Raw genomic sequence first — 24,969 nt, forward strand, 5'->3', positions numbered from 1 at the left:
GAAGTTTACTTCTTAGTTCTGGGGGCTGGAAAGTTCAAAATCAAGGTGTTGGCAGATTCAGTCCCTGCTGAGGGCTCCCTTCCCAGCTTGCAGAAGGCTGCCTTCTTGCTGTGATCTCACGTGGCAGAGAGAGAGAGAACGAACTCTGCTCTCTCATCCTTTTCATATAAAGATACTAATCTCATCGCTGGGGCCTCATCCATGTGATCTCATCTAAGATAATTCCCTCCCGAAGGCCCCATCTCCAAACACCATCACACTGGAGATCAGGACTTCGTGGTATGGATGTTGGGCAGACACAGACATTTGGTTCATGGCGGATGTCTGTGGCCTTCCTCTCCCACACCTTGCACTGTGTCGTGTGAAGGTTCTCCATGGTCTTGTGTACCTGTCTACATTTTGTTAATACTCTGTCACGTGACATGGGCTCGGAGGTTCGGTAAATATTTCGCTTGTGATGACACAGCCCCAGTGACAGAACTGTGATGCCAAACTCACCCACGTCCTTTCCATAGACTTTCTCTAATACATGAGGTTGGCTGCATAAGTAAACACGTAAACAATTAAAAGTGAGCCCTACCATGTACATGTCCATGGGCTCTTCCTGTCCAGCTCAGCCTGGCAACGTTATCGTGCACCAGTGGATTAACTTGTATAGATATGCGATGCTAACTTGTATAGATATCATTTTGTTTTTTATCTTATTTTTATGAATATCATTTTAAGTGAGAAATTGTAATTGTATCCATGCATAGGGTACAATGTATTGATTTGATGCATGTGTGTATGTATCTGTAAATATAAAATGTGAAATGACTAAAACAAGCTAATTAAAATTTCCATCACCTCACTTATCCCTTTCTTGTGGTGAGATGTTTGAAATTTGTGCTCTTAGTTATTTTGAAACATAAAATACCTTATTAGTGACTATGGTCACCTTGCTGTGCCATAAATGCATGAGTATAGGCTAGATGACATCTCTGTATTAATTTAGTCTTCATCATTAGAATAAAGAAGATATTACTCATCATCTCTCTTTCCCAGATGAACAAAACAAAGTTTAGAGAATTGAATGCCTATACCAAGGCCACAGAGCTGAAAAGGGACAGTGATGGTCTTGTAGTTCAGATCCTTTGGTTTCTGAAACCAAACAAGTTTTTTCTTGTGTGCTGAGGAATCTCTCAAAGTGAATGATCTGGTTCCACCTGGTATCAGGAAAAGATCTTTTCATTTGCTTTTTTATAAGGACCAGCGAAAAAGCTAAGTAGATTGAACAAGCAAATTAATGCTGAAGACTTTAAAATATAAAGCTAATTATTTGGATCAGAGTAACACACAAGAATAGATAAACACAGGTGTGGGGATAAATGACAGTTTTCCTCCCAGGGTGTTGGTAGCCCCTTTCATCCATGTGATGCAAGGATAGTGTCTCTTCCCTGATTACTCCCTAGGCTCTTCCCTTCCTCTCTTCTTTCTCACTCAGATTGCATGTACCTAACCCCAAAGCTCAAATCTGTTTGGATTACAAGCTCTGCGAAGACAGGGTCTGTCCCATTATTTTTTGTATTTCTGGAGCCCAGGATGGTGCTGGCCCAATGGCTGGACACACTACTTAGCTCTGTGTCCTGCCCACCATGGCACAGGGTGCCTCCTGGAATCAGCTCTGATGTATCCCTTTCTGGAGGGCACACGTGTCTGCTTTCTGCAGCTCAGATGTTAAAGCTCAGGCTTTCTGCTTTAACTACCCATAGGTCAGCAAAATGGATTTCCAGAACTGTTGCTGTTTTGATCACTACCTTTGATGCAATCATACAGAAAACCCAAAAAGGTATCGTGCTCAACTTTAGAAGCCGTTGCTCTCTGTGTGTTCTTCGTAGCTCAGCACCATGAGAGTGGGGAGAACGTGGCTGCCCTGACTACTACCCTGGGGGTTCCTGCAACATCCTCCTATCGGGCAAATGCCCCATTTCCTTTGGCGTTTTTGTGTTTCTGGGTAAAACTGTCCCACCAGTCCCTATGCTGAACTTAGTCAGGCTGGCTGAACTGGTGCCAAGCAGTGGATTTATATTAGTGGCACTAACATACAGGCTCATGTGAGCTGACATTGAGAGCCACTCTGGCCCTTGCTCATAACTTATTTACTCCTGGTTTACACAAAGTCCTAGCCAGTTTGGTGGGACTGTTTTCTAACTCTTAGTGTACTGAATGCATCACACTGTTAAATATGTTGACAGGGAGATTGATAACAAAGAGAAGTAACAGCCGATAGCCTGGCAGAAAAGGAGGAGCTCAGGGACTTAAACATCTGGCAGTCGGGGAACATTTAGTGCATCTCAAGAAGTGAAGACAGGTTCTGACCCATCAACCTCATAACTGAGCAGCGTAGCTCAATAATTGATGTCCACAGCGATGACTCTAAGTCCAAAAATCATTCACTACTGTTTGGTTGACTCTGATTTGCAGTGTGTTTAATGTGACTAAAAGTATGAACTATATTTTAGAAATATTTCCATCTAAAATGCTAACAGTTTTCTAAGAAAAAGAGTTACTCATAAAATTCTTGGCTTTGCACAGTTGTGTGTTACCAGACAGATCTGAGTACTCAAGGGGTGTGTGTGTGTGTGTGTGTGTGCCTGTGTGTGTGTGCATGTGTGTGAGAGAGAAATCAATAAGAGAGAGGCAGAGAGAGAATTTGTGTGTTTGCATTTCATTGATACCAATAATTTATATTTTAATATTAGCCTATTTTAATGGAAGCACATTCTTTAATCTCATGTAAGGACGCGAACAAACCATTTATTCCATATGACCTGAAAACCTCTGGTGATGTAAGGCCATGAGTGGGGTTCAGTGGCAAGTTAGGGGGTAGTTAAAATGATTCTTTGTTACCATGGAGCCAAGGCATTTGGTGCTCTAATGGCTTTACCATGCTCTCATCATCCCCCTAGACTTCCATGGGACTCCAGAGTTGAGACTGTACCCAAGGACCCTGGGCTTTCCTGTGTCCACTCATAATGAAAGGATTATATTCTTCAACCTTTTGTTATGTTTTAAATTGTGGATCAATTTCAAGATGGGTTTCAATGAGAAGTGGGGGCCAGGCAGAGATAGGTCAAATTCAGAATGGAAACTCTGCCAATATCAACTTCTCCATTTCTACGAACAATCCCATTACTGGGCATCTACCCAAAAGAACAAAAGACACTCTATAAAAAAGGCACCTGCACTCGAGTGTTTATAGCAGCACAATTCACAATAGCAAAGATGTGGAAATAACCCAAGTGCCCATCAATACATGAGTGGATTAATAAAATGTGGTATATGTATACCATGGAGTACTATTCAGCTATAAGAAACAACAGTGATCTAGCACCTCTTGTATTTTCCTGGATAGAGCTGGAGCCCATTCTACTAAGTGAAGTATCCCAAGAATGGAAAAATCAGCACCACATGTACTCACCAGCAAATTGGTATTAACTGATCAGCACCTAAGTGGACATATAAGAATAACATTTATCAGGCGCCAGGCAGGTCAGAGAGGGAGGAGGGGATGGATATATACATACATAATGAGTGCCCACCATCTGGGGGATGGACATGCTTGAAGCTCTGACTCTGGGAGGGAAGGAAGGAGAAAGGCAACACACGTAACCTAGACATTTGTACCCCTGTAATATGCTGAAATGAAATAAAATAATAAAAAAGAATTGATAATGTTAAAACCTGCTAAAATAAAATAAAATATAAATTTCCTGCAAAAAAAAAAAAGATGTTTAAAGGACATGTCTTAACAGAGTCTTATTTAGCATGATAAGTACATGAGTAAACAAAAAAAGTTAGATATTACAAGAGCAACGTGGGTGATTAAATCAAATGTGCCTGAAGAATAGAGCCCTCTCAGGAATCAGCAGGTAGTAAGTGCAGGCTACTGCCATTCCTGTGCATATTTCAACCTTCCTGAAGAATCACAGGCAAAATGCTTTCACTTACATTTCCACATTGCTGATGGCCTGTCAATTCTACTGAAAATATTCCATGCTAGGAAGGTGACAGGAATTACGTGAATTATATCCATTATCTTTTTTGACCTTCCTTTCTGTCTATCATGTTGTACTTTAAAAGAACTGGTTATTAAAGTGTTATGTAAGTATGCAAAACATATTTAAAGAGAAACAATGTTTCTATTATATATAATATATATTGGTAAGAAGTGTTTGAGTGTGATGACACATGACAAATGATGAAAGATATTTTTAGTTTCTTTTTGGGGGAGGATAAAGCAAAATTATCTAGAATATACAGCACTAAGAGATTTTTTTTAGCTTTTTTAATATTTAGCATATTTATGACATATTTTAATAGCTATCTAAATGGAATTGTTTTGAAAGTTAAAGTAAGTACTAAAGATATCTTATACTATTTTTAATGATCATTTGTGCTCTTTTGAAAAGCTTATGCTAGGTCTGTATTTGCTCTATATCTTAATGGTCTTTTTGACATCCATTTTCCTTGGAATTGCTCTTGTCTCCGTAAGAAATCATAAACCATTTTTAATTCATCTGAGCAATTGACTTTTGCATATAGGAAATGACCAAGAAATTATATTTATGACTTAAATATTTGAAGCCCAAAACAATAAAGTTACAACTCCTGGCTGGCAATTCTGACTAAAATGTGTCACAAGAAGTTTCAACTGAATCTAAGAAAAACAAACAATAAAATAAGTTGATTTTTTTTTACATTTTAGTCTTTTCCCAAAGAGACAAATCACATTCTTTCATGTGAAATCACATCACTTACAGAAATAGTGCATGGAAGAGTCCAACAGTGGCAGGAAGTATACGGAATCACCCACCATGAAGGTGCAATGACTCACTTTGAGGTCTACTTTTATGCTCCAATTTGTTTTTGTTGTTTTGTTTTGTTTTGTTTTGTTTTTTGAGACACAGTCTCTCTTTGTTGCCCAGGCTAGAGTGAGTGCAGTAGCATCAGCCGAGCTCACAGCAACCTCAAACTCCTGGGCCCAAGCGATCCTACTGCCTCAGCCTTGCAAGTAGCAGGGAATACAGGCATGTGTCACCGTGCCCAACTAATTTTTCTATATTAGTTGGCCAATTAATTTCTTTCTATTTATAGTAGAAATGGGGTCTCACTCTTGCTCAGGCTAGTTTCGAACTCCTGACCTCGAGCAATCCGCCCGCCTTGGCCTCCCAGAGTGCTAGGATTACAGGCGTGAGCCACCGTGCCCTCGCCTGCTCCAATTTGTTTTGCCACCCAACTGTAATTGAACAGTGACACTTATCTTCAAAGTTACATTTTCAAAGGAAAAGTCTTCACCTTTCTTAAACTAACACTAATACTTGATTCCAATGTTAACCATTTTTGTAAAACTAAAGTTGTACAGGTAAAAATATCACAGGTCACAGATAGGACATTGTGTTTTATGCTGACATGAAAAGGGAATGGCTGAGTGTGAGATTTTCTCTTTGAGGTGAAGATAGTTATTGTCAATGATTTGAGTAATCACTTTAAAAATTTATGGTTAAGTGATAGCAAAGTGTTCTACAACACAGAATCTGGGAAGATTTGGTCTTTGTTTTGGAACATAGTGATAAATGTTGGTTGTTAATATTATGAAGAAATAAGACAATCTTCCCTGGGAAGCTTGTGGAATGATTTTATTGCTTTATAGTCTGTTTTTGTGCTTTTATTGAAACACTTCAAACTGAGGCAAAAGTTTATTACCTTCATGAGGTAGAAATTTGCAACAAAAAAATGTTAATACTCCCTTAACTTGTCACATTCTAAGAAAAAAGCAATGATCCAAGAAAATCTTCTAATTAGCTACATGCTAATTATATGATAACTCTGTTGCTGTAAGACAAATACATGACCTAAAAAATTAATTTATGAGATTAGATTTTGCTAAGTATATTTTTATTGTGTAACATACTTACCAACAACTATTTAGGCAGTTGAAAAATTAAAACAGCTTAGACCAGGCGTCCTCAAACTACGGCCCGAGGGCCACATGCGGGTATGTTTGCCTGTTTGTTTTTTTTTACTTCAAAATAAGATATGTGCAGTGTGCCTTGGAATTTGTTCATAGTTTTTTTATTTTTTAAACTATAGTCCGGCCCTCCAACGGTCTGAGGGACAGTGAACTGGCTCCCTGTTTAAAAAGTTTGAACACCCCCCGGCTTAGACCCTGAAGTAACACACACACCCCTATTTTTAGCCTTCGCATGAAATTTCTTCAGGTGCAAAGGGGAAAAAACACGATTTAAGGACTCTGTTCGTGTGGTTCTGTTGCTGTTGCTCTTTTATAACCAAGCCATTACTTTCCTCTGTTTCAGGATCTAGATTTCTCATCACATCCACTGGAGCCTTGTATATTAAAGATGTACAGAACGAAGACGGATTGTATAACTACCGCTGTGTCACGCGGCACAGATACACTGGAGAGACGAGACAGAGCAACAGCGCCAGACTCTTTGTATCAGGTAGAGACGCATCGAGACTGTGTCAGCTGCTGCTGCTCTTCCTTTGTTGGTGTCCTGAGCTGACTCCCCCCAAAATCGTGGAATGTGTGACTAAAATGAAGCCTTCGTTGTTTTTTTTTTGTTTTGTTTTGTTTCCGAAATGCTTTAGCAATTTAGAATGTCTTTCAAACCAGTATCAGTGCAATGGCTGAATACCACCAATGCAGGTATTCCAAGCGCAGTCACTTTACATCTGTCACCCAGAGAAGCAATCCATTCCCATGGTGCGCATTAGCATTTCGGGGAACAGCGGAGGAGAGTGAAATATCCATCTCAGTAGTAGGAAGTCAAATGCAAAATGCCTGCCTGCCCTTTGCCTTTGCAGCTTAAGAATGTAAAGCTGTTCCATGCCACGGATATCCTATGCACTTATGAGAGCGAGATGGAATTGAGCAAAGGTGGTTTGCTGCCAATACTTGAGGAGTATCTTATTTTATGTGCAGTGATGCTTTATGGGGAGATGTACTGGAAAGTTATTGAACATTGGGGTAATTAAAACATACACACTGAACACCCGCTTATTGTCCTTCATAGTGTAATGTTGGGATTTTTCTCTTCCCCATGCACATGCTTGACACAGCCGATGCCTGCTTAGTCTTTCAGGGTCCAGCACAAATACAAGTCAGAATTAAATTATTTTTCCTCTGAGCTTGCAATTGTTTTTTTCCTTAGCTTGTTGCTTTTCAAGTCAATTGTTACTTTCTCCCTTGTTTTATGGTTATGTTTTGTCAGGGCAAGTGAATTAGAAAATGAATAACACCTGCCATCTTAGTCCATGGTAGTTGTCATGATAGCACAGTAATCTACTGGTCCAAAATATCCTAGAAAAGGTCTTCTTTCCATTGAAGAAAAACTTTCTAATGATATCTTCAGACTAGGAAAGAGATGGATTTGAGGAAGGGGGACAGACTGTGGTATATGATTAATTTGGGGTCAACAAAACCAGTTCATAAGCATTTCTCCATCCAAAAGATGACTTACGTGACGATGATCTGGGAGCCCGTCTTTCTCCTTCAAATGACCTTGTGTATAGCCACTCTAAATCATAAAGCGCTGATGTTCAAATCCAACTCTCGGGGTCGGAAAGGCAAGTTTACTTTTCTTAACCCCAAGGTGTGTGTATGTTTGTTTGTTTGTTTTGGAGTGATTCACTGGTATGTCAAGAATTGGCAGCAGCAGTCATGAACGCTTGGTGGCCATGGCAGCTGCAGGTGTCCCTGGGATCTCCCAGTGAGCACCAGGGAAATGCGGAGCATCCCGGCACAATCGAGTGAGGGGACCTGGGACACTAAGACGATGGCAGATGGGTGGCCAGGCAGTAAGACTGGACTTTTGGGGATGAAGGTGCAGGTGAAGACAGAAAGGTGACAGTTACCAGGAGAAGGGAGGGGTCTGCAGAGTCACATGTCATTGGAGGGCTCACATGAGAGTCTACTGTATGTGACAAGTAAGTCATGATTTTTGTCATGGAGATTTTAAACTTGTTGTAAGATCAGGACATAGACACAGAGTGCAGAATACCCTTCTAAATGCTAAGCTTTGAAGAAAAAGAGAAGTGACTTTTATTTTAAATTAGATTTAAGTTCATTTTATGCTTGTGTACATTTGTACCTGTGGGGTTTGGGGTCATGGTGGAGACTCGTTAGTAGCAAGGTTCGTAATGACCCTCAGACTCCCCCTGAAAGTAAAACAGATGAACTGGGGATGGCAGAGGGAAAAGCGCGTGGAGGACACTGTCAACACCGCTCAGTGATGGAGACGTCCCCGAAACCCCAGAATACGGGTGAGTGTGGGCGGACTACTGGTGACAGACAACAAGAACGCCGGTGTGGGGACAGCAGCCACGCCGCAGAGGTGGAGGGGGTGGGAGGGGACGGCCTGGTTGAGCTGCAGCACAGTCGGGAAACGCTCGCCTCCGAAAGCAGAGGAGCATCGCCCCCTAGGTGGGCGCCTGGGGAATGGGCCTCAGAAGATGCACACGCGTGGCCAGGACCGCGTGCGTGCGTGGGCTCCGAGCTGGAGACGAGAAGGCCGGGAGTGCGGTCGGCCAGGACGCCACAAGGCGAGGGCTGGTGGAGGGCCAAGTCCTTGAAGATCTCAGAAGCGCGCAGCAAACGCCCCTTTCAGAAGAACAGAGACTCGCCCTGAGGGAGACTGCTGGGTGGAGAAATGAAATGAGCGGGAGTGGGATCTGACGGTGACAGAGAGGGAAGGCTCCGGCGGCAGGGGAGGCCCGGCAGGATTCTACCCTATGCAGTGCTACAAAAGGAAAACGCAAGATGAAAAACGGAGCGAGTGGCCTCAGAATGAACGGAGCACTCAAGGAAAGACACGACTAAAGGCAGAAACTCTCCCCAGCTAGTGCCGCTCTGAGAAGAGGGCTGAATATTTTGAGTCCGTCAGGGTAAAATCAAGAGAGAAGCCTGGAAAAGCATCCTTCTGTCATCCTGTCCTGCAGGGAGCATGTCCCGATTACCCGAGAGGTGCTACCTCATTGTAAATGGAGTTAACAGGGAAAAGATTTAACCCTATGCAACTTTATTACAAAAAAATATAAAAGGATGAAAATGAACCAAATAATGTTTTGACCATTAAAAGTAACTAAAATATATAGACACAAATCTTATGAATACTATACTTGATTGTTTGAAAATGATTAAAGTTTGAAATAGCAGTATAAATCAGAAATAAAATAGTTCATAAGCACAATGACTAAAGGACTAGAATCTGTGCAACAAGAAATGGCATAGTGTAGGAAAGAATTCAAAAGAATTAAGAGTTATAAAATGAGGTGGAACGCATGAGAAAATAAACACAACAGAAAGCATAATACGGGAAATAAAGAACAGTAAGAAAACAACACATTTGGAAAAATGAACAAATTAGAGGTAAAAAAAATTAGTGGAAAGACATATTGCTCACTGGCAAAGGTGGTGGACGCATGTATAAATAGATTCTCTTAAGAAGAAAACTAAACACTGGATCAGAGCAAGAATTTAAAACAATCATTCAAGCAAGTGTCCTGCAATTAAACAATACACAGTGACTTCATACTGAAATTGCACAACTATACCTGGGGAAATGGACCCAGCGAGGTTGACATGTAACATATTCTTAATAAAATTTGTGTAAATGTTAAGAAAAAGATCTTTTAAGCATCCAGAGAATGAGTTCAAGTTACTTAGAAAATATAAAGAGAAAGAGATCAATGAAATAGACAATAGACAAAAAGAACAGTAAAAGCAAACAAGTTTTCTTCTTAAAAATCAATAAAATAGACAAAACAATGTAATCTATTTTTTTTTTAAATGTGGTTGATTTTTATATGAAGACTAGGTTTTTGAGCCAGCCATTGTTTCTCTGACACTAGAAAGGCTGGTCAAATGTGTACAGAAACATCTGCCAGTAGTTGTCAGGAGCTAATGTGAAAAGTCATAGGGCCACCTTCTAGAAGAAAACAGCCACAGGAAGTGAGTCTGTTATCTGGGCTGCTTGTCTAGCAGGATGGATGGTTATAGAGGAGACAGATGAAAGGCTTAGAAGCTGAGCAGCTCTTCTGAAAGCCTAGTAGGATCAGGAGGATAAAAATTGGAGTCTTGGTCCATAGAAGTGGGGCATGGTGAAGTCCACATGCTTAAGTCAAAGGGCTGCAGTCTGGGAATGAGTGAGAACCAGCCTACCTTCTAGGACTTAACAGTTGGCAAAGATGATCTTGGATTCCTAATGCTGTGGTGAGATCCCTTTGCATTTCTGACTTTGGTTATTTTTGCTCTGTCACTTCCTCCTTCCCTTCTTCATCAGCCTTTATGAAGACTTTAAAAAAGATACTCCCATCCCATGCAGAGGAATTTGCCATTATTTAGCAAAACTGCATATGAATTTATTTTCTTTGAGTAATCTAGGAAGTTTTTTCCAATGATGGAGTGTCAAAATCATGCCTTATGCATAGAGTTACTAATCACAGAGTTACTTACACTAGCAAAATCTTGGAAACTACCTCAACATCCATCAATAGGGGATAATTAGACAAATTCTAATGTAGTACGGAATGAAATAACATGCAGGCACAAAAAAGAACAAGGATGATCTCCATCACATCAGTGAGGTAATCTCTGGGATATATTGTTAAGTGAAAAAAGGGAGGTGCAGGACAGCATATATAGTGTGTGTCTCTTATGTAGGGAAAGTGGAGGGATTTAAATATGTATGGATCTACTTATAATTGTGAAAAAGTACTGGAAAGGTAAACTAAAAACTTATAAAATGGTTTACCTCTAGGGAAGAACGTGTATGGGACATGGATGGAAATAAGACATTTTTTAATATATCTTGTCATACAGTTTCAACATTAGAACCATGCAAATGCTTTAATATTTCAAAATATTAAATTCAAAAAGTAATTTAAAAATTGACAATGTACTGAAATACATAAACCTAAATGCATATCAAGTTGTTAGATAATCAAACATAAAACATATTTCAAGTAACTTTAAGACACAGTTTTTGCATATGACAAACATATTCTAAAGAAACAATGGCTTAAAATAAATTTCAAAATTTATTTAGTTGGCTTAGTTTTTAAATATTAATTTTTAAAAAATATATATAGTAGGATAGGGGAAAAGTAATTAGATTTATTTTATTAATTTTTTTTTATTTGGAACAAAGATTTTAAGTTTAAGAGAAAATAAAAGTATACAAGGTAAGAATTCTTTTTTTTTATTTCGGCATATTATAGGGGTACAGATTTTAAGGTTTCAATAAATGCCCTTTCCCTCCCTCCCCCTACAAGTCTAAGTTTCCAGCATGACCATCCCCCAGATGGTGCGCATCTCACTCATTATGTATGTATATACCCGCCCCCTCCCCGCTCCCACCTGCCCAATACCCTATTACTGTAGTACCTATGTGTCCACTTAGGGGCTGCTCAGTTAATACCAGTTTGCTGGTGAGTATATGTAGTGCTTGTTTTTCCATTCTTGGGATACTTCACTTACAAGTAAAATTCTTGAAATGTCAAATTTCAATTGAAACTATCAGTACATGCTTTAAAAAAAAATATGTATCTATTTCCAAGGTCTTTCCATTGAAAAGTCCCAGAAGCAATGAGCACACAATAGCAACAAGCACCTCTATCACCTAGATTGTAGTCCATATTCAAAATGATTCCCCACTAAAAGGAACCATGCCTCCTTGGCAGAAGAGGTGATTATAGGTTTTGGGTAGGAAATGTGTGAGTCTGAAACATTAATGAGGTCTTTCAAATGAAACAGGAGCCAACATGAAGACACTCTCACCAACCAAAAGGGGTTAAGTTGAGCATCAAAACGCATGATTGATAACTATTAAACACTATAAAAACCCTTGAGTTCATTATGATTTTATACCCATATATATCCACACATGTGTACATATATGTATTTTTATGTACATATATTTACATATGCACACATATTTTATAATTTAATAAACCAATAATAAGAATGTCATTGGTCTACATAGTGGTAACTGGGGCACCAACTCTTCATTTTGACACTGGTGATTAAAGAAAACAATTGCCTTTACTATCACTAGTGTATTTCATGATAACCAAATAACCTTAGTTCAGGAGGAAAAGTTCTTATCTACAGAATAATTACATCTACTGCACTTGAAAGAAATAAGAAAATTAGAAAATTAACATATTTTTTCAACCCTCGTGAAATAATCAATTCAGCTAAATTTCAACATCTGACCTCACCGATCAATTTAGTGCTACTAAGTGTGGGAAAGCCACGTAGTATGTGGATGTGATATGAATTACATAGTAACCTTCTCAAAGAGAAGGAAAAAAAGGTTGAACATTTACCTAATCAATCCACGGAACTAAAGTCCAGTTTATAAGAAAAATGGCTATGGCAATAGAAGAACAAGTTAAATGACACCATGAAGAAATAAATTCAGAATGGGGAATTTCTTACAACTTCGGTCCCCGATCCCCGGGCTGCAGACCTGTACAGATCCATGGCCCGTTAGGAATCGGGTAGCACAGCAGGAGGTGAGTGGCGGGTGAGCGAGTCAGACTTCATCTGTGTTTACAGCCTCTCCCCATCACTGGTATCACTGACCGAATGCCACACTCGCCCCCTTCCCTGGTCCATGGAAAAACTGTCTTCCATGAAACTGGTCCCTGGTGCCAAAAAGGTTGAGGACCACTGCCCTACAAGATAACTCACCTGGTTTCTTCAGGTCAACAAGTCAAAGACATGGCAGAAAAAAGGGAGGAGGGCATGCCTGCTCTGCATTATAAGAGACTTAACAGATGCAAAAATTAAATGAGAACTGTAGAAAGATCGTGATTTAATTAACTCAGTTGTTTAAATAATAAACTTTTTTTTTTTAGCTGATCAGGAAAAAATGAATACAGAGTGTATAATAGATGAAACCAAGAGATTATTATTACTATTGTGTAATATTGTAATATTGATATTGTGGTTATATTTTTAAAACCTCTATTTTTATTAAAGAAACATACTAATGATATAGTGATAAAATTACATAGGTTACCTGACTTGTTGCAAATACTTTAGCACTAAAAACAAAGACTATAAAGAAATTAAAATGTAGATGGAGATAGAAAAATTTTGGTGCCGGTGGTAGCTGCACGGTGTTTATATGGAATACAGTATATTATTTTCTCTCCTTTTGTGTGATTTTTCCAATTTTTGTGATAAAAATAATTTTTGTAAATGTACATTAAAAAGTTTGAACACAAGAGCATAAAAATTAAAGCCAACAATGCTATTTGGTTGTTCTAATTTGATATATGATCAAATATCCCCATAAGAGCCTGTCTCAAGCATTGCTTAAATTGTGGACTTAAAAGAAATGCCCCATTCCTTTTTTGTAAAACAGTCTTATTGAGATATAATTTACCAACCATAAACTGGGAGGCTGAGACAGGAAGATTGCTTCAGCTCAGGAATTGGAGACCAGCCTGAGCAAGAGCAAGACCCCACCTCTACTAAAAATAGAAAACATTAGCCAGGCATGGTGGCGCACGCCTGTAGTCCCAGGTACTCGGGAGGCTGAGGCAGGAGGATCTCTTGAGCCCAGGAGTTTGCGGTTGCTGTGAGCTGTGATGCTGTGATGACACCACGGCACTCTACCCAGCATGACAGATGAGAGTCTGTCTCAAAAAAGAAAAATAAAAAACCAGAGGTGCGCACTGTGGTGTTGGTTACCAGCCAGCCCTGCCAAAGGGGCGATTCTTTGTGCTACTTTCTCCATCTCTAATCTTACCTCCTGCTCTAAGCAAAATGGCAGATTTCATAACATTGTTCATTTTACTTTGTAATATCTCCATTCTTCTACTTTGTCCTGACTGAAATGGGTTGCTCAAGAGCAAGAGCTATTATTGTGTTCCCATGTTCTTAAATAAGCGAAGGCAGATTTCAGAATAACATTAGGGAAGCTCACTCCAACACATATGTATCTCAGATATAATTTCTTCTTACTGAACGATATATCCCCATGGTATCTGTGTTGTCTGCAAGTCAATGTGCGAGGAAGTGATAAAATCACACATGGTGGAGGATGTCCAAGATGATATTTGGAGTCGGCCCCAGGGACATTCCTGTTCCTTCTAGTTCACCATCCCCACTGGGGTGTGCAGGTGATGATACTTCTAGTCAAATGGGTGTGGACAGCTGGCCATTTTCCCAGATTCTAAGTCAACGTTTGAGGATGCCAGGGACTAGTGAGACATCATATCTTAGGCTTGTCTCCTCCTAACTATTCTGCCCATAAGAAAGTAACTTGATCCTCAAAGCGACACTTTCCAAGGTGTGTTTGCAGTTTCCTCTAGAAGCAGGTGGAATGAAGCAATGAGGTTTTCCCTGGCACAGGCTCTGTGCCTGCCATTGTGAAATTTTTACCTCTCTGTCTCCCTCTGGAGCCTCAGAGCCAAACGTGTGGATGGAAATAATCACGGGACATAGAATTCTTCAGTTAATGAACGATGACGTTTCAGAAGAGCCCTGGAAGCCCAGCCTCATGCTCTTTAGATTATTTAAGTCCCTCCATCCTGTCGCTTCCACATTGTTCTCACGAGACACCGGCAAAGTGAAAAGAGCAGCGAGTTTATAATGAATTCCTGTCTCTGATGATCACAGAGGAAATCCAAAGCACAAGAAGTTTCAGCTAAATGTTTTTATTCTCGGTTTTCAGTGGTGCCTGTTGACTGCCCCAGTGGCTCATTATGGAATTGCAACCTTTTAAAGAGGTCTTTCTAGATGGCTTTTTGTTGTTGTTGTTTTTTTTTTAAACATGGAAATTTAGTTCTCACACACATAAAAGAAGTCCAGAAGGTGGTTTGGCAGCTCTGAGGTTGCCAGGGACCAGGATTTTACCTTTCTGATCTGCATCCTCATGTATGATTCTATTCTCAATGTGATTTCATAGTCCAAGATGGTTGCTGGTGCTCCAGCCTTTACATCCACATTCCAGGTGGTGAAAAGGAGGAAAGGGAAAATGTGCAAGGACACCTCTGCCAGCTAAATTACCTTTAAGCAAAATTTCCTACAAATTCACACATTTTTGCCTCTTATATCTCATTAGCTAGAGTTTCTTTTTTTCTAGCTTTATTGAGGATACTTGACAAAGAAAAATTATATATATTTATGTTGTCTAAGGTGATGTTTGTATATGCTATAAGTATTTATAATACAATGGTAACATTTATTGTAATGATTACTATAATCAAGCTAAATAACATATTCATCACCTTACATAGTTACCATTTGTACGAGTGTATGTGTGTGTGCTCATGTGTGTGTGGTGAGAACATTTAAGATCTACTCCCTTTGCACTGTTGCCCAGGCTGGAGTGCAATGGTGCAATCATAGGTTACTGTAGCCTTGAACTCCTGGGCTCAAGCAATCCTCCTTCCTTAGCCTCCCTGATAACTGGGACTACAGTCGTGTGCCACTACCCCTGGCTAATTTTTTATTTTTATTTTTTTAAATTTTTTGTAGTGACAGGGTCTAGCTATGTTTCCCAGGCTGGTCTTGAACTCTTGCCCTCAAGAGATCCTCCCAAAGTTCTGGGATTACAGGCATGACCCACCAATGCCCGACCTGTTGCTCTTTTGAAAGGGGCAATCTGATGTTCCTATTTATAAAAAGATAACTAATTCTTCCCCTGAACTGACCGCTCTTGTTGAAGTATGCCGACTCTGAATCTTTCAGTTACCGGTAGGGAAGGACAAGCAGAAGCTCTGACCAGTGTTCATTGACCCTTTTACAAATTCCGAGCAAAAAAGAATTGGTAAGAATGGAGCACTTTTTTCCTGTGCACCTATAAAACCTTAAGGACCTATATCAATAGTTGGTCTGATGTATAGGATTTAAATTACACGTGGAGCTGTGCCATTCTATATGCCCACTTCAATTTCTCATTCACTGCCTCTAAGAGTTTTTCTTTCTTCTGCAGACCCGGCGAACTCAGCCCCGTCCATCCTGGATGGGTTTGATCATCGCAAAGCCATGGCAGGGCAGCGGGTGGAGCTGCCCTGCAAAGCGCTTGGGCACCCCGAGCCAGATTACCGCTGGCTAAAGGACAACATGCCCCTGGAGCTTTCAGGGAGGTTCCAGAAGACCGTGACGGGGCTGCTCATCGAGAACACTCGCCCCTTGGACTCAGGCAGCTATGTGTGTGAAGTGTCCAACAGATACGGAACTGCTAAGGTGATAGGCCGCCTGTACGTGAAACGTAAGTTGGACGGTAACTTGCAAAGGTGCTGCTGGCTTCCACCGATGGAGCTCTGTTGTGAGCAAACCTCCAGGCTGTCTCTGCAGGCCCCCCATTCATTCTCACACTAGCAAAGCATAGCCCCATTTTGCAGGTGAGGAGATTAATGCTCAGACGAATTGCCCAACGTTCTACAACTAGAGAGTATTGGGTGTGGGGTTTGAATTCAAGTCTGTCTGATCCTCAGACCTCTGAGATTTCCATTAGGCGGCAGGATTGCTACGTTACCAAGATACATCTGCAAGACAACGTCACCTAGCTGGTGAATTCAGAATGGCCAGACTCTCTAAACATAGACAGGAAAAGGCAGGATTGTTTTTTTTTCAGCACAGGTGATGGCAGCCAATCAAAGTAGTTGTGCTTGGTCTGTTTCCAGATCATTTCTACATTAAATTCCCAAATGGGCTATTATTGGCAGAAATAAAGGGCTCTAAATTACCCAAATACCCACCCATTAGGTGTGAATTTACTCATCCCCTCCACTTCCCTCCCACCTGCCTGACACCTGGGGAACGTTACTTCCATATGTGGCTCCGGCAGGGCAAAGGCAGTATATGTAACTAAAGGGTACCCCCATAATATTCTGAAATAACAAATAAATAAATTACCCGAATAATGGACTTAAGACTCAGTACTTTAGATAATTTATTTAGCCTAAGTATGGTGGATATATTTCATTTCTCAGTTGAAGTAATGGCTGCCTCGAGGGTTGTGTTAAGGAGGATGCTGAGGGCAGACCCGGTCACATTCCTCCACCTGGCTTCTGCTCCACTCTAGGGGCATTTTATCTCTCTCTCTTGGCATTTATCAAGAACTATGTCTTAAAAGTGATTTGTGGAACAGTCTTAACTCTGACTGTGCCTGTTTTCATAATTGTAAGCTGCCACATCGAGGCTTCTCGAACGTTCTGACCGCTTCTTCTGAGTGCAGAAGAGAAGCGCTTTTTCATCCTTGTCTTTCTTCTGCAGAGGGAGAGCATTCTCTTGGGTTCCAAATTCAGAACCCTCTTCTCTTCCAGTGAGTCTTCTGTTTTCTTTTGGCTCTCTCTGCCATCCATATAACTTCGAATCCTTCACCTCTGAAAATAAGTTCTGAATCCGTATGTTTAGCCTCAGCATTCTACATGAGTATCAGACAAGCACGTCTCCCAGTTTTTATTTTCTTATTTTATTGCAGAATATTACAAAAACATTCTAGTTACATAAGTTGCTTTTGTGCCATTTGAGTCAAGTTATAAATGTGCCCACCGCCCAGATAGTGTGCACTGTACCCATTAGGTGTGAATTTAGTTTTATTTCAGATGTTTAGCTGGCACGTCAAGAGAACAATGTAGGATACCAACTGAACTCCCCACCTGTCTTCCTTCCAAATGGCTCATCTTATTATTAGACACATTTTCCTTTCTCTCATTCCCCAAATACCAACTTTTAAATCTCGGGTCCTCTTTAAGCCTTTCCTTTCTACGGTCAAGTCCTGCTAAGTCCTAGGGGTTGGATCTCACAGGTTTCTCGGCTGTGGTCTCAACCACCACCCTGTGCTAGAGTGGGTCTTCATTGCACCTGTGCTAGACACTGACGATGCCTTCACTGACCCGTTTCCCCCACTCTAGTTTGTCTGATTCTGTATGATCAAACAGTTCTCTTAAAAACATGTTTGACTATGGCGCTCACTTACTAAACATTCCTGAATGCTTCTTTTAGTTATCTCTGCTTTGATTCCAAAATCTTCTAGCCCTCAGCAGCCATGTCTCAGAGACAGCTCTTGCCATTCGTTTCCCATTTTTCTCCTGCAGGGGTTTGCTGCTGCATCCGAACTGAATCAGACATTTCCCCAGACACGCCTGTGCACTGGGCCTCCATTCACGTGGTTACCTCTTTCCACAGTGCCCTCTTTCCATCCAGCTGGCTTCAGTTCTGCCCATCCTTGATATCTGAGGCCTCTCCCGCTCTTCCTGTAGATGCTCGTATGGTGTGTCTGTAAGGACTCCTGCATCACTCTGCTCGGTCACTGTAACCATTTTTGTACTTGTCTTATCAGTCCGGAAGACTGAGCTTCTTGAAACCAAAGACGTCACAGTGTGGTGAGATGAGAAGTCAGGAGCGACTGGGGTAAAAACTGTTTCATTGTTTGTTTTTTTTTTGTTTGTTTTGCCATTTAACTATTGGGTGGATTTAGTTAAGTTACTTAACCTCTCTGAATAACCATTTTTTATTTCCTCTTCCGTAACATGGAGACAACACAAAATTTATAGGATTATGGGAAGACTGACTTCAATAACGTATGAAAGCTATTTGATAGCATTATGGCGTGTGCTAGTTGCATCACATTCATTTTTGTCTCCTCTGTGCATTTGACCCCATCCTTGGTACACAGTAGATGTTCAGTAAAAAGCATTCCACATTGAATTGGTTTTGTTGAATCGAAAGCACAAGAAGTCAGTATGGGAGTTTCATCACTGTCCAGATCAGTTAGCCTCATTTTTAAAGAAACACTCTTGTTTCATGACCACAAATTCTAACACCAACCTGCTTTTTCACAATTGTGTGGTGCTGGCCCCGGCTAAGCCATGTGAAGCGCATGCTGCGTGAGTATAGGTGTGTGTGAAAACAGCCCAGAGCAAACCTGTCGGTGCTGCCCTGGAGCAAGGCTAATCAGGATTTATATATTCGAATACTTGTGTCCCTATCGGTAACCAGCGTGCTGCATTTCTCGTCATCAGTCAATTAATCCCGTCACCCTCACTTGTCTCCTCAGTGAGAAGGCGGCTTGACCAACATTATCCTATTGGTGGTATAGAGAGAGCCAGGGAGAAAACCCACAAAGAGGATGTTCCCGAACAAAACGGCACACTGTAAACTGATATCGAATACTGCACCTGTACAGAGGACGCTTGCAGTGACATATTTGCCCTGTCGAGTCCAGCGTGTTGTTGCAATGATATCTAGTGATGTTTTCTTACCTTTTTTTTTTTTTTTTTTTTTTTTCTTTTCCTCTCTCTCTTATCGAAATCTCCAGAGCCACTGAAAGCTACCATCAGTCCCCGGAAGGTTAAAAGCAGCGTGGGGAGCCAGGTTTCCCTGTCCTGCAGCGTGACAGGATCTGAGGACCAGGAACTCTCCTGGTACCGCAATGGCGAAATCCTCAACCCTGGAAAAAATGTGAGGATCACAGGGATCAACCACGAAAACCTTATAATGGATCACATGGTCAAAAGTGACGGGGGCGCGTACCAGTGCTTTGTGCGCAAGGATAAGCTGTCCGCTCAAGACTATGTGCAGGTGGTCCTTGAAGGTCAGTGGGCCTCGTTACAGGGTACGGCTGAAAAAGAACCCAAACCTGAGCACTCAGGAAAGAAGAATAAAGAGCGAAGCAGTCCTGATAATTCTGGTGTCAGGTCTCTCTCTCACCCTCATTTTTCAAGCGAAATCAGGCAAATGAGGGAGAGAGTTCTAATGATAACGAAATTGTATTATATATTAGAAGTAATGCAAACGTTGCCCACTCACGTGTTTGAAGTTGCTAGTCAAGATATAAACCTCAAGCCAGGCACGGGGGCTCACGCCTGTAATCCTAGTGCTCTGGGAGGCCGAGGCGGGAGGATTGCTCAAGGTCAGGAGTTTGAAACCAGCCTGAGCAAGAGCAAGACCCCATCTCTACTAAAAATAGAAAGAAATTAATTGGCCAACTAAAAATATATAGAAAAACTTAGCCGGGCATGGTGGCGTGTGTCTGTAGTCCCAGCTACTTGGGAGGCTGAGGCAGGAGGATTGCTTGAGCCTAGGAGTTGGAGGTTGCTGTGAGCGAGGCTGACGCCACGACACTCACTCTAGCCTGGGCAATAGAGTGAGACTCTGTCTCAAAAAAAAAAAAAAAAGAAGTAAATCTCCCAAACTCAAAACTTATGGTTTTGTAGACAGTTCACTAACTTCTAGACCAGGGTTTCTCAATAACGCCTTGTTTGGGGGACTATTTTGTGCAGCGTTGGATGTTTTGCAGCTTCTCTGGCCTCTGTCCACTACAGACAGGCTAGTAGCACCCCCTTCCCAGTTGTGTCAACCAAAAACGTCTTCAGACGTTACCAGCTGTTCCCTGGGTGGGAGGAATCGCCACCAGTGGAGAAATACGTCATTAGAGACTAAGTGCAGGACAAAATTTCAGTATAGTGCTTGCTGGAGTGAAAAGATGGCATCTGGGTGATACGGCTATCTGTAGTTGGGTCCAAATGCTCACAGAGTTGAGTGAATGGTATTTGTGAAGAATTACTTAGCGGTACAATAACAGGTTTTAGATTTGTTATGCTGTTTGCTTTTCTTAACTGCTTACTGCATGCCAACATCTTCAAGCATATCGATCAGCCAGGGAAAGAAACTGTCACGGGTAACATTTAAATAAGACATATATTTATCACCAGATAATTAACTAGCTTCTGTGTATTTCTGTGGTTTGGGGGAAATTATGTCTTTATATATAATTTAAAATCCATCTGTTATCAATTGATTAAAATAATTCAATGATTTTCATATAGCCTAAAGGGAGAACAAATAAAATTCATTAATATATGAAAATAAGTTTAAATATGTCTTGATGTTAAGATGATATTTCTGTTATTTTTTTTTTAACCTTAGCTAATTTATAAACAGTAGCAGGCTTAGCAAGAGATTCCTATTTTGATTCAAGCGTTTCATTGCAGGCAAGGAGGTGTTTTTTTTTTTTTTAAAGCGGAGGTGAAATTAGCTGAAGGCATGGTACTCATATTAAATGCCTGACACCGTGTTCCACGGTATAATTAAGTATAGAAAGTAATCAATTTGTACAGAGCCAGTTTGCTAATGATGATGCACCCTCTAGTCCTCACGTCGTCACTATTTTTAGATTCTTTGTAGGAAAAGGAGAGATTACCTGTCCAGGCCTAGTTACCTCGGCAACCATCTCGTGTGACTAAGAAAACCTAAAAAGCATATTGATAATCCATAATGATGCCGAATGAGTTCAGGTTATCAGAGTGACAGCAAGAAAGATTTCAAAGACACTCGGGTCTCCCTGGGAAAATCATGTCTGCTTTCATCTCCAAAAAAGCCTGTCACTGGAACAAAAAAAAGGGGACAAAGGAGCACACTGAACATACTCACGGGTTTATTTGCCGCATGTCAGTTTCCATTCGGGACAAGAAGCTTCACTTTATTTTTTCTCTTCTGAGAGACGACAGTGCTAATGTAGCAAAAGAGAGCAGAAATGGAATTACAAATACATGTCTAGTACCTGCTTTAAAATGATATCTAGCTAGTTTTCTCCGAGAGGAGCCTTGCATTATTACAATTATAAAAATTCTCAAGACTGTGAACTAGAAATGAACACTGATATAATGGAGAATCTGGGAGTATGTCCTATGAGAGGCTAAAAAAATGGAATTTAATAATTATAGGATAAAGCATCATACCTTGGAAAATGAAATAATAAACTAGAAATAATAACAGTCTGTAGTTCTAGAAATGATAAAATGGCATGTATCAGACTAAATCCCAAGCTAATAAAAATTACAAACTTTGGGGAAAGCAAACTATATATAGACACTAGAGAGACACTAAAAGTAGGCAGAAAGGGTTTGACCCTTGAAAGAAGGGAAGAGGATTAGATGACATCTACATTAATACCACTTCCCCCTGAGGACATTCTCCAGTCCATGAGATGGATGGGAAAAAAATAAAATAAAAATGGAGAGACACAGTCTTATAAGATTGAAGTAACAGAGGACAGAGGTCTAGTCTCCCAAAACACCTACAAATTGAGGGATTGGGGCAGAAATTCCAGGAAAGAAGGAATAGCAGTAGAACATCCACAAGCCTATAAATAAACCTCCATGGAAAACTTGGTTGGCCACCTAAACTGCAAAAATGTGGGGGAGAATCCAAGTCTACGATAAAAAATAACTAGACATATGAAAAAACAGGACACCGTGACTAAATCATGAGAGACAAATCAGGTGATAGAAACAGAACACAAGAGGACCCAGATGTTAGAATTTGCAGACAAGGACTTTAAAGCTACTATTTCAAATATATTCAATAACTTAAAGAAAAATGTGGACATAATGAGTGGACATATGGGAAAGACCAACAGAGAGAAATGGAAACTATAAAAAGGGATCAATAGAAATGAAAACTTCACTCTGTTTGCTTCACCACAAGATTAGAGAAGGAGGAAGAAAGGATCAGTGAACTTGAAGATAGATTAAAAGAAATTATCCAATCCGAAGCATGGAGATACATAAGGCTGCAAAGAAAATGATTAGAGCGTTGGTGACAAGTGGGATAATGTCAGATGGACTGACATACATATGATTATGTATGATTTCTCCCAGGAAAATAGGAAACAGAAGTGGGAAAGAAACAAGTAATTAAAGAAATAATGGCCTTAATTTTTTCAAATTTGATATAAAAAATGAAGTTGTAGAGCCACAAAAATCAGCTAAACCCAAAAATAAATACAAAGAAAATTACATATGAGCACAACAGGGTCAAGCTGCTGAAAATCAAAGATAATGAGAAAATATTGTAAATCTAAGGGAGGAAAATATTACATAAAGGTATATTATTAATAATACAAGTAGGGGATGACTTCTCATCAGATACTTTGGAGAACAGAAGACAATGTAGCAACAAGCATCTTTAAAATGTTGAAGAGAAAATAAAAAACAAACCAAAACATAGCCCTGCCAGTCTAGAAGTCTATAAGCAAAAAAATAGTCTTTAAAAATTAAACCAAAATAAAGTTATTTTCAAAAAATGAAGAAAGAATGTGATGTTAGTAGACCCTTACATTAATACTTGACACATAATATATAATAAATACATAATAATTAAAGTCATGAAGAGTGAAGAAAATGACATAAAATGGAAATTCAGATCTATAGGAATAAAGAGTATGAGAAATGGCAAACATGCTAGGGAACATTTAGCAAAATTACATTTTCTCTTTTAATTTACTTAAAAAATAATTGATTGGTTATAATATTATATAATCACAACACTATGTTATAGAGTTTATAACATAAATAGATTTAATAACACAAAGAGCAGAATGTAATTTAAATTATTTAAAATTATTTGTTGCAAGGTTCTTACATTTCACATAAAGTACTACAATTTTAACTTTTAGTAGATGTAAACATACACACATACATATAAGTATATGTATACACATGCACATATATATCACTTGGGGTTTATCCTATAAATGCAAGATTGCTAAAAAATTAAAAGTCTAATCTATGAGTCAATATATTAATAGAATAAAGGAGAAAAAACAATTCATCATCTCAATATATGTAGGAAATAATCATTTAACAAAAAGTCAACATCTATTCAGAATTTTAAAACTCAGAAAAGTATTTAGTAGGCATGTGGGGAGATTCCTGGACCTCATAAGGGGAATCCATTAACAACTTAGAGCTAAACTCCTACTTAATGATTAAGCACTAAAAGGTTTTCGTTTAAAATTGAGACCAAGGCAAGGATGTTCAGACCCGCCACTTGTATTAAACATTATACTAGCAGTCCTAGTCAGGCATGAATGGGAAGCAAAATGCATAAAATTTAGAAAGGAAAAAGTTCAGCTGTCTTTAATCATAGGCATTGTTGCATACACAGAAAATCCCAAGAAAATTATAAAGCAATTCCTATACCTATAACTGGGTTTTGAAAGTCATAGGATACAAAAACAATATACAAAATGTACAGTAGTAACAAACAATTGGAAATAATATTTGAAATTTTCATTTGTAATAGCATAAAAATAAGATCTTTAGAAATAAATGTCACACAAATGTGAAATATTTCAACACATAAAACTATCAAACTCTGCTAATATAAAGTTCAAATAACCTAAAAAATTAGAAAGATATAGCGTATTCAAGGATTAGAAAATATTTTTATGTTAACAACTTTCTCTAAAATGATCAATGTAATTTCAATCAAAATTCCATAGCATTTGTAGATTGATTTTTAAAATTTATATGGAAAAGTGGAAGTCTTATAATCTAAGTTGATCTAAAAAATATATATGGAAAGTAAAGGACTGAGAACCAGTCTTGAAAAAAAGAGTAAATTTGAAGGACTGCTAGTACTATGTTTGAAGACTTACTACAAGGCTACATTAAATAAGATAAATATACAGCTTGATAGCTGATGAATTGATTTTCAAAAGGGCTCAGAATATTCAATAAGTAAAAGAAAGACTTTTCAATAAGTAGCACTGAAGCAATAAATGTATGTCAAAAAAATGAATGTCAATCCTGTCTCATACCTCATACCTTATGCAGACCTGAATGTGAAATTTAAAAATGTAAAGGCTCTAAAAGAAAAAAGAAAAATTTATTCATTACCCAGAGAAAGGCAAAGATTTCTTAGGACACAGAAAGCACTAAATGTCAACAACAAAGATGTTATTAAGAAAATTAAAAGGCGACCACAGACTGGAAGAAAATCATTTTACACACACAGATATTCACTATGTAGTATATATGTCTGACAAATATTAAATATAATTTATATTGGATATCTGACAAATATATGGGACCATTATAAGATATCTGACATATATAGTATGTATATTTACTAGTATTTCATAGACATAAAGAACT

The 24,969-nt window shown here is 39.3% G+C and overlaps 1 protein-coding gene across 1 annotated transcript in view; it reads left to right on the plus strand.

Moving 5' to 3' along the window:
- Positions 1–24,969, plus strand: part of DSCAM (DS cell adhesion molecule) — a 682,487-nt gene that overhangs the window by 398,912 nt on the left and 258,606 nt on the right. Inside the window, exons 4-6 of the mRNA XM_076000082.1 lie at positions 6,357–6,503; positions 16,014–16,292; positions 19,347–19,622. Coding sequence (XP_075856197.1) covers positions 6,357–6,503; positions 16,014–16,292; positions 19,347–19,622 — 702 coding nt within the window. The remainder of the gene's footprint in view (positions 1–6,356; positions 6,504–16,013; positions 16,293–19,346; positions 19,623–24,969) is intronic.

The sequence above is a fragment of the Microcebus murinus genome, chromosome 1, assembly GCF_040939455.1.
Source record: "Microcebus murinus isolate Inina chromosome 1, M.murinus_Inina_mat1.0, whole genome shotgun sequence".
Lineage (NCBI taxonomy): Eukaryota > Metazoa > Chordata > Mammalia > Primates > Cheirogaleidae > Microcebus > Microcebus murinus.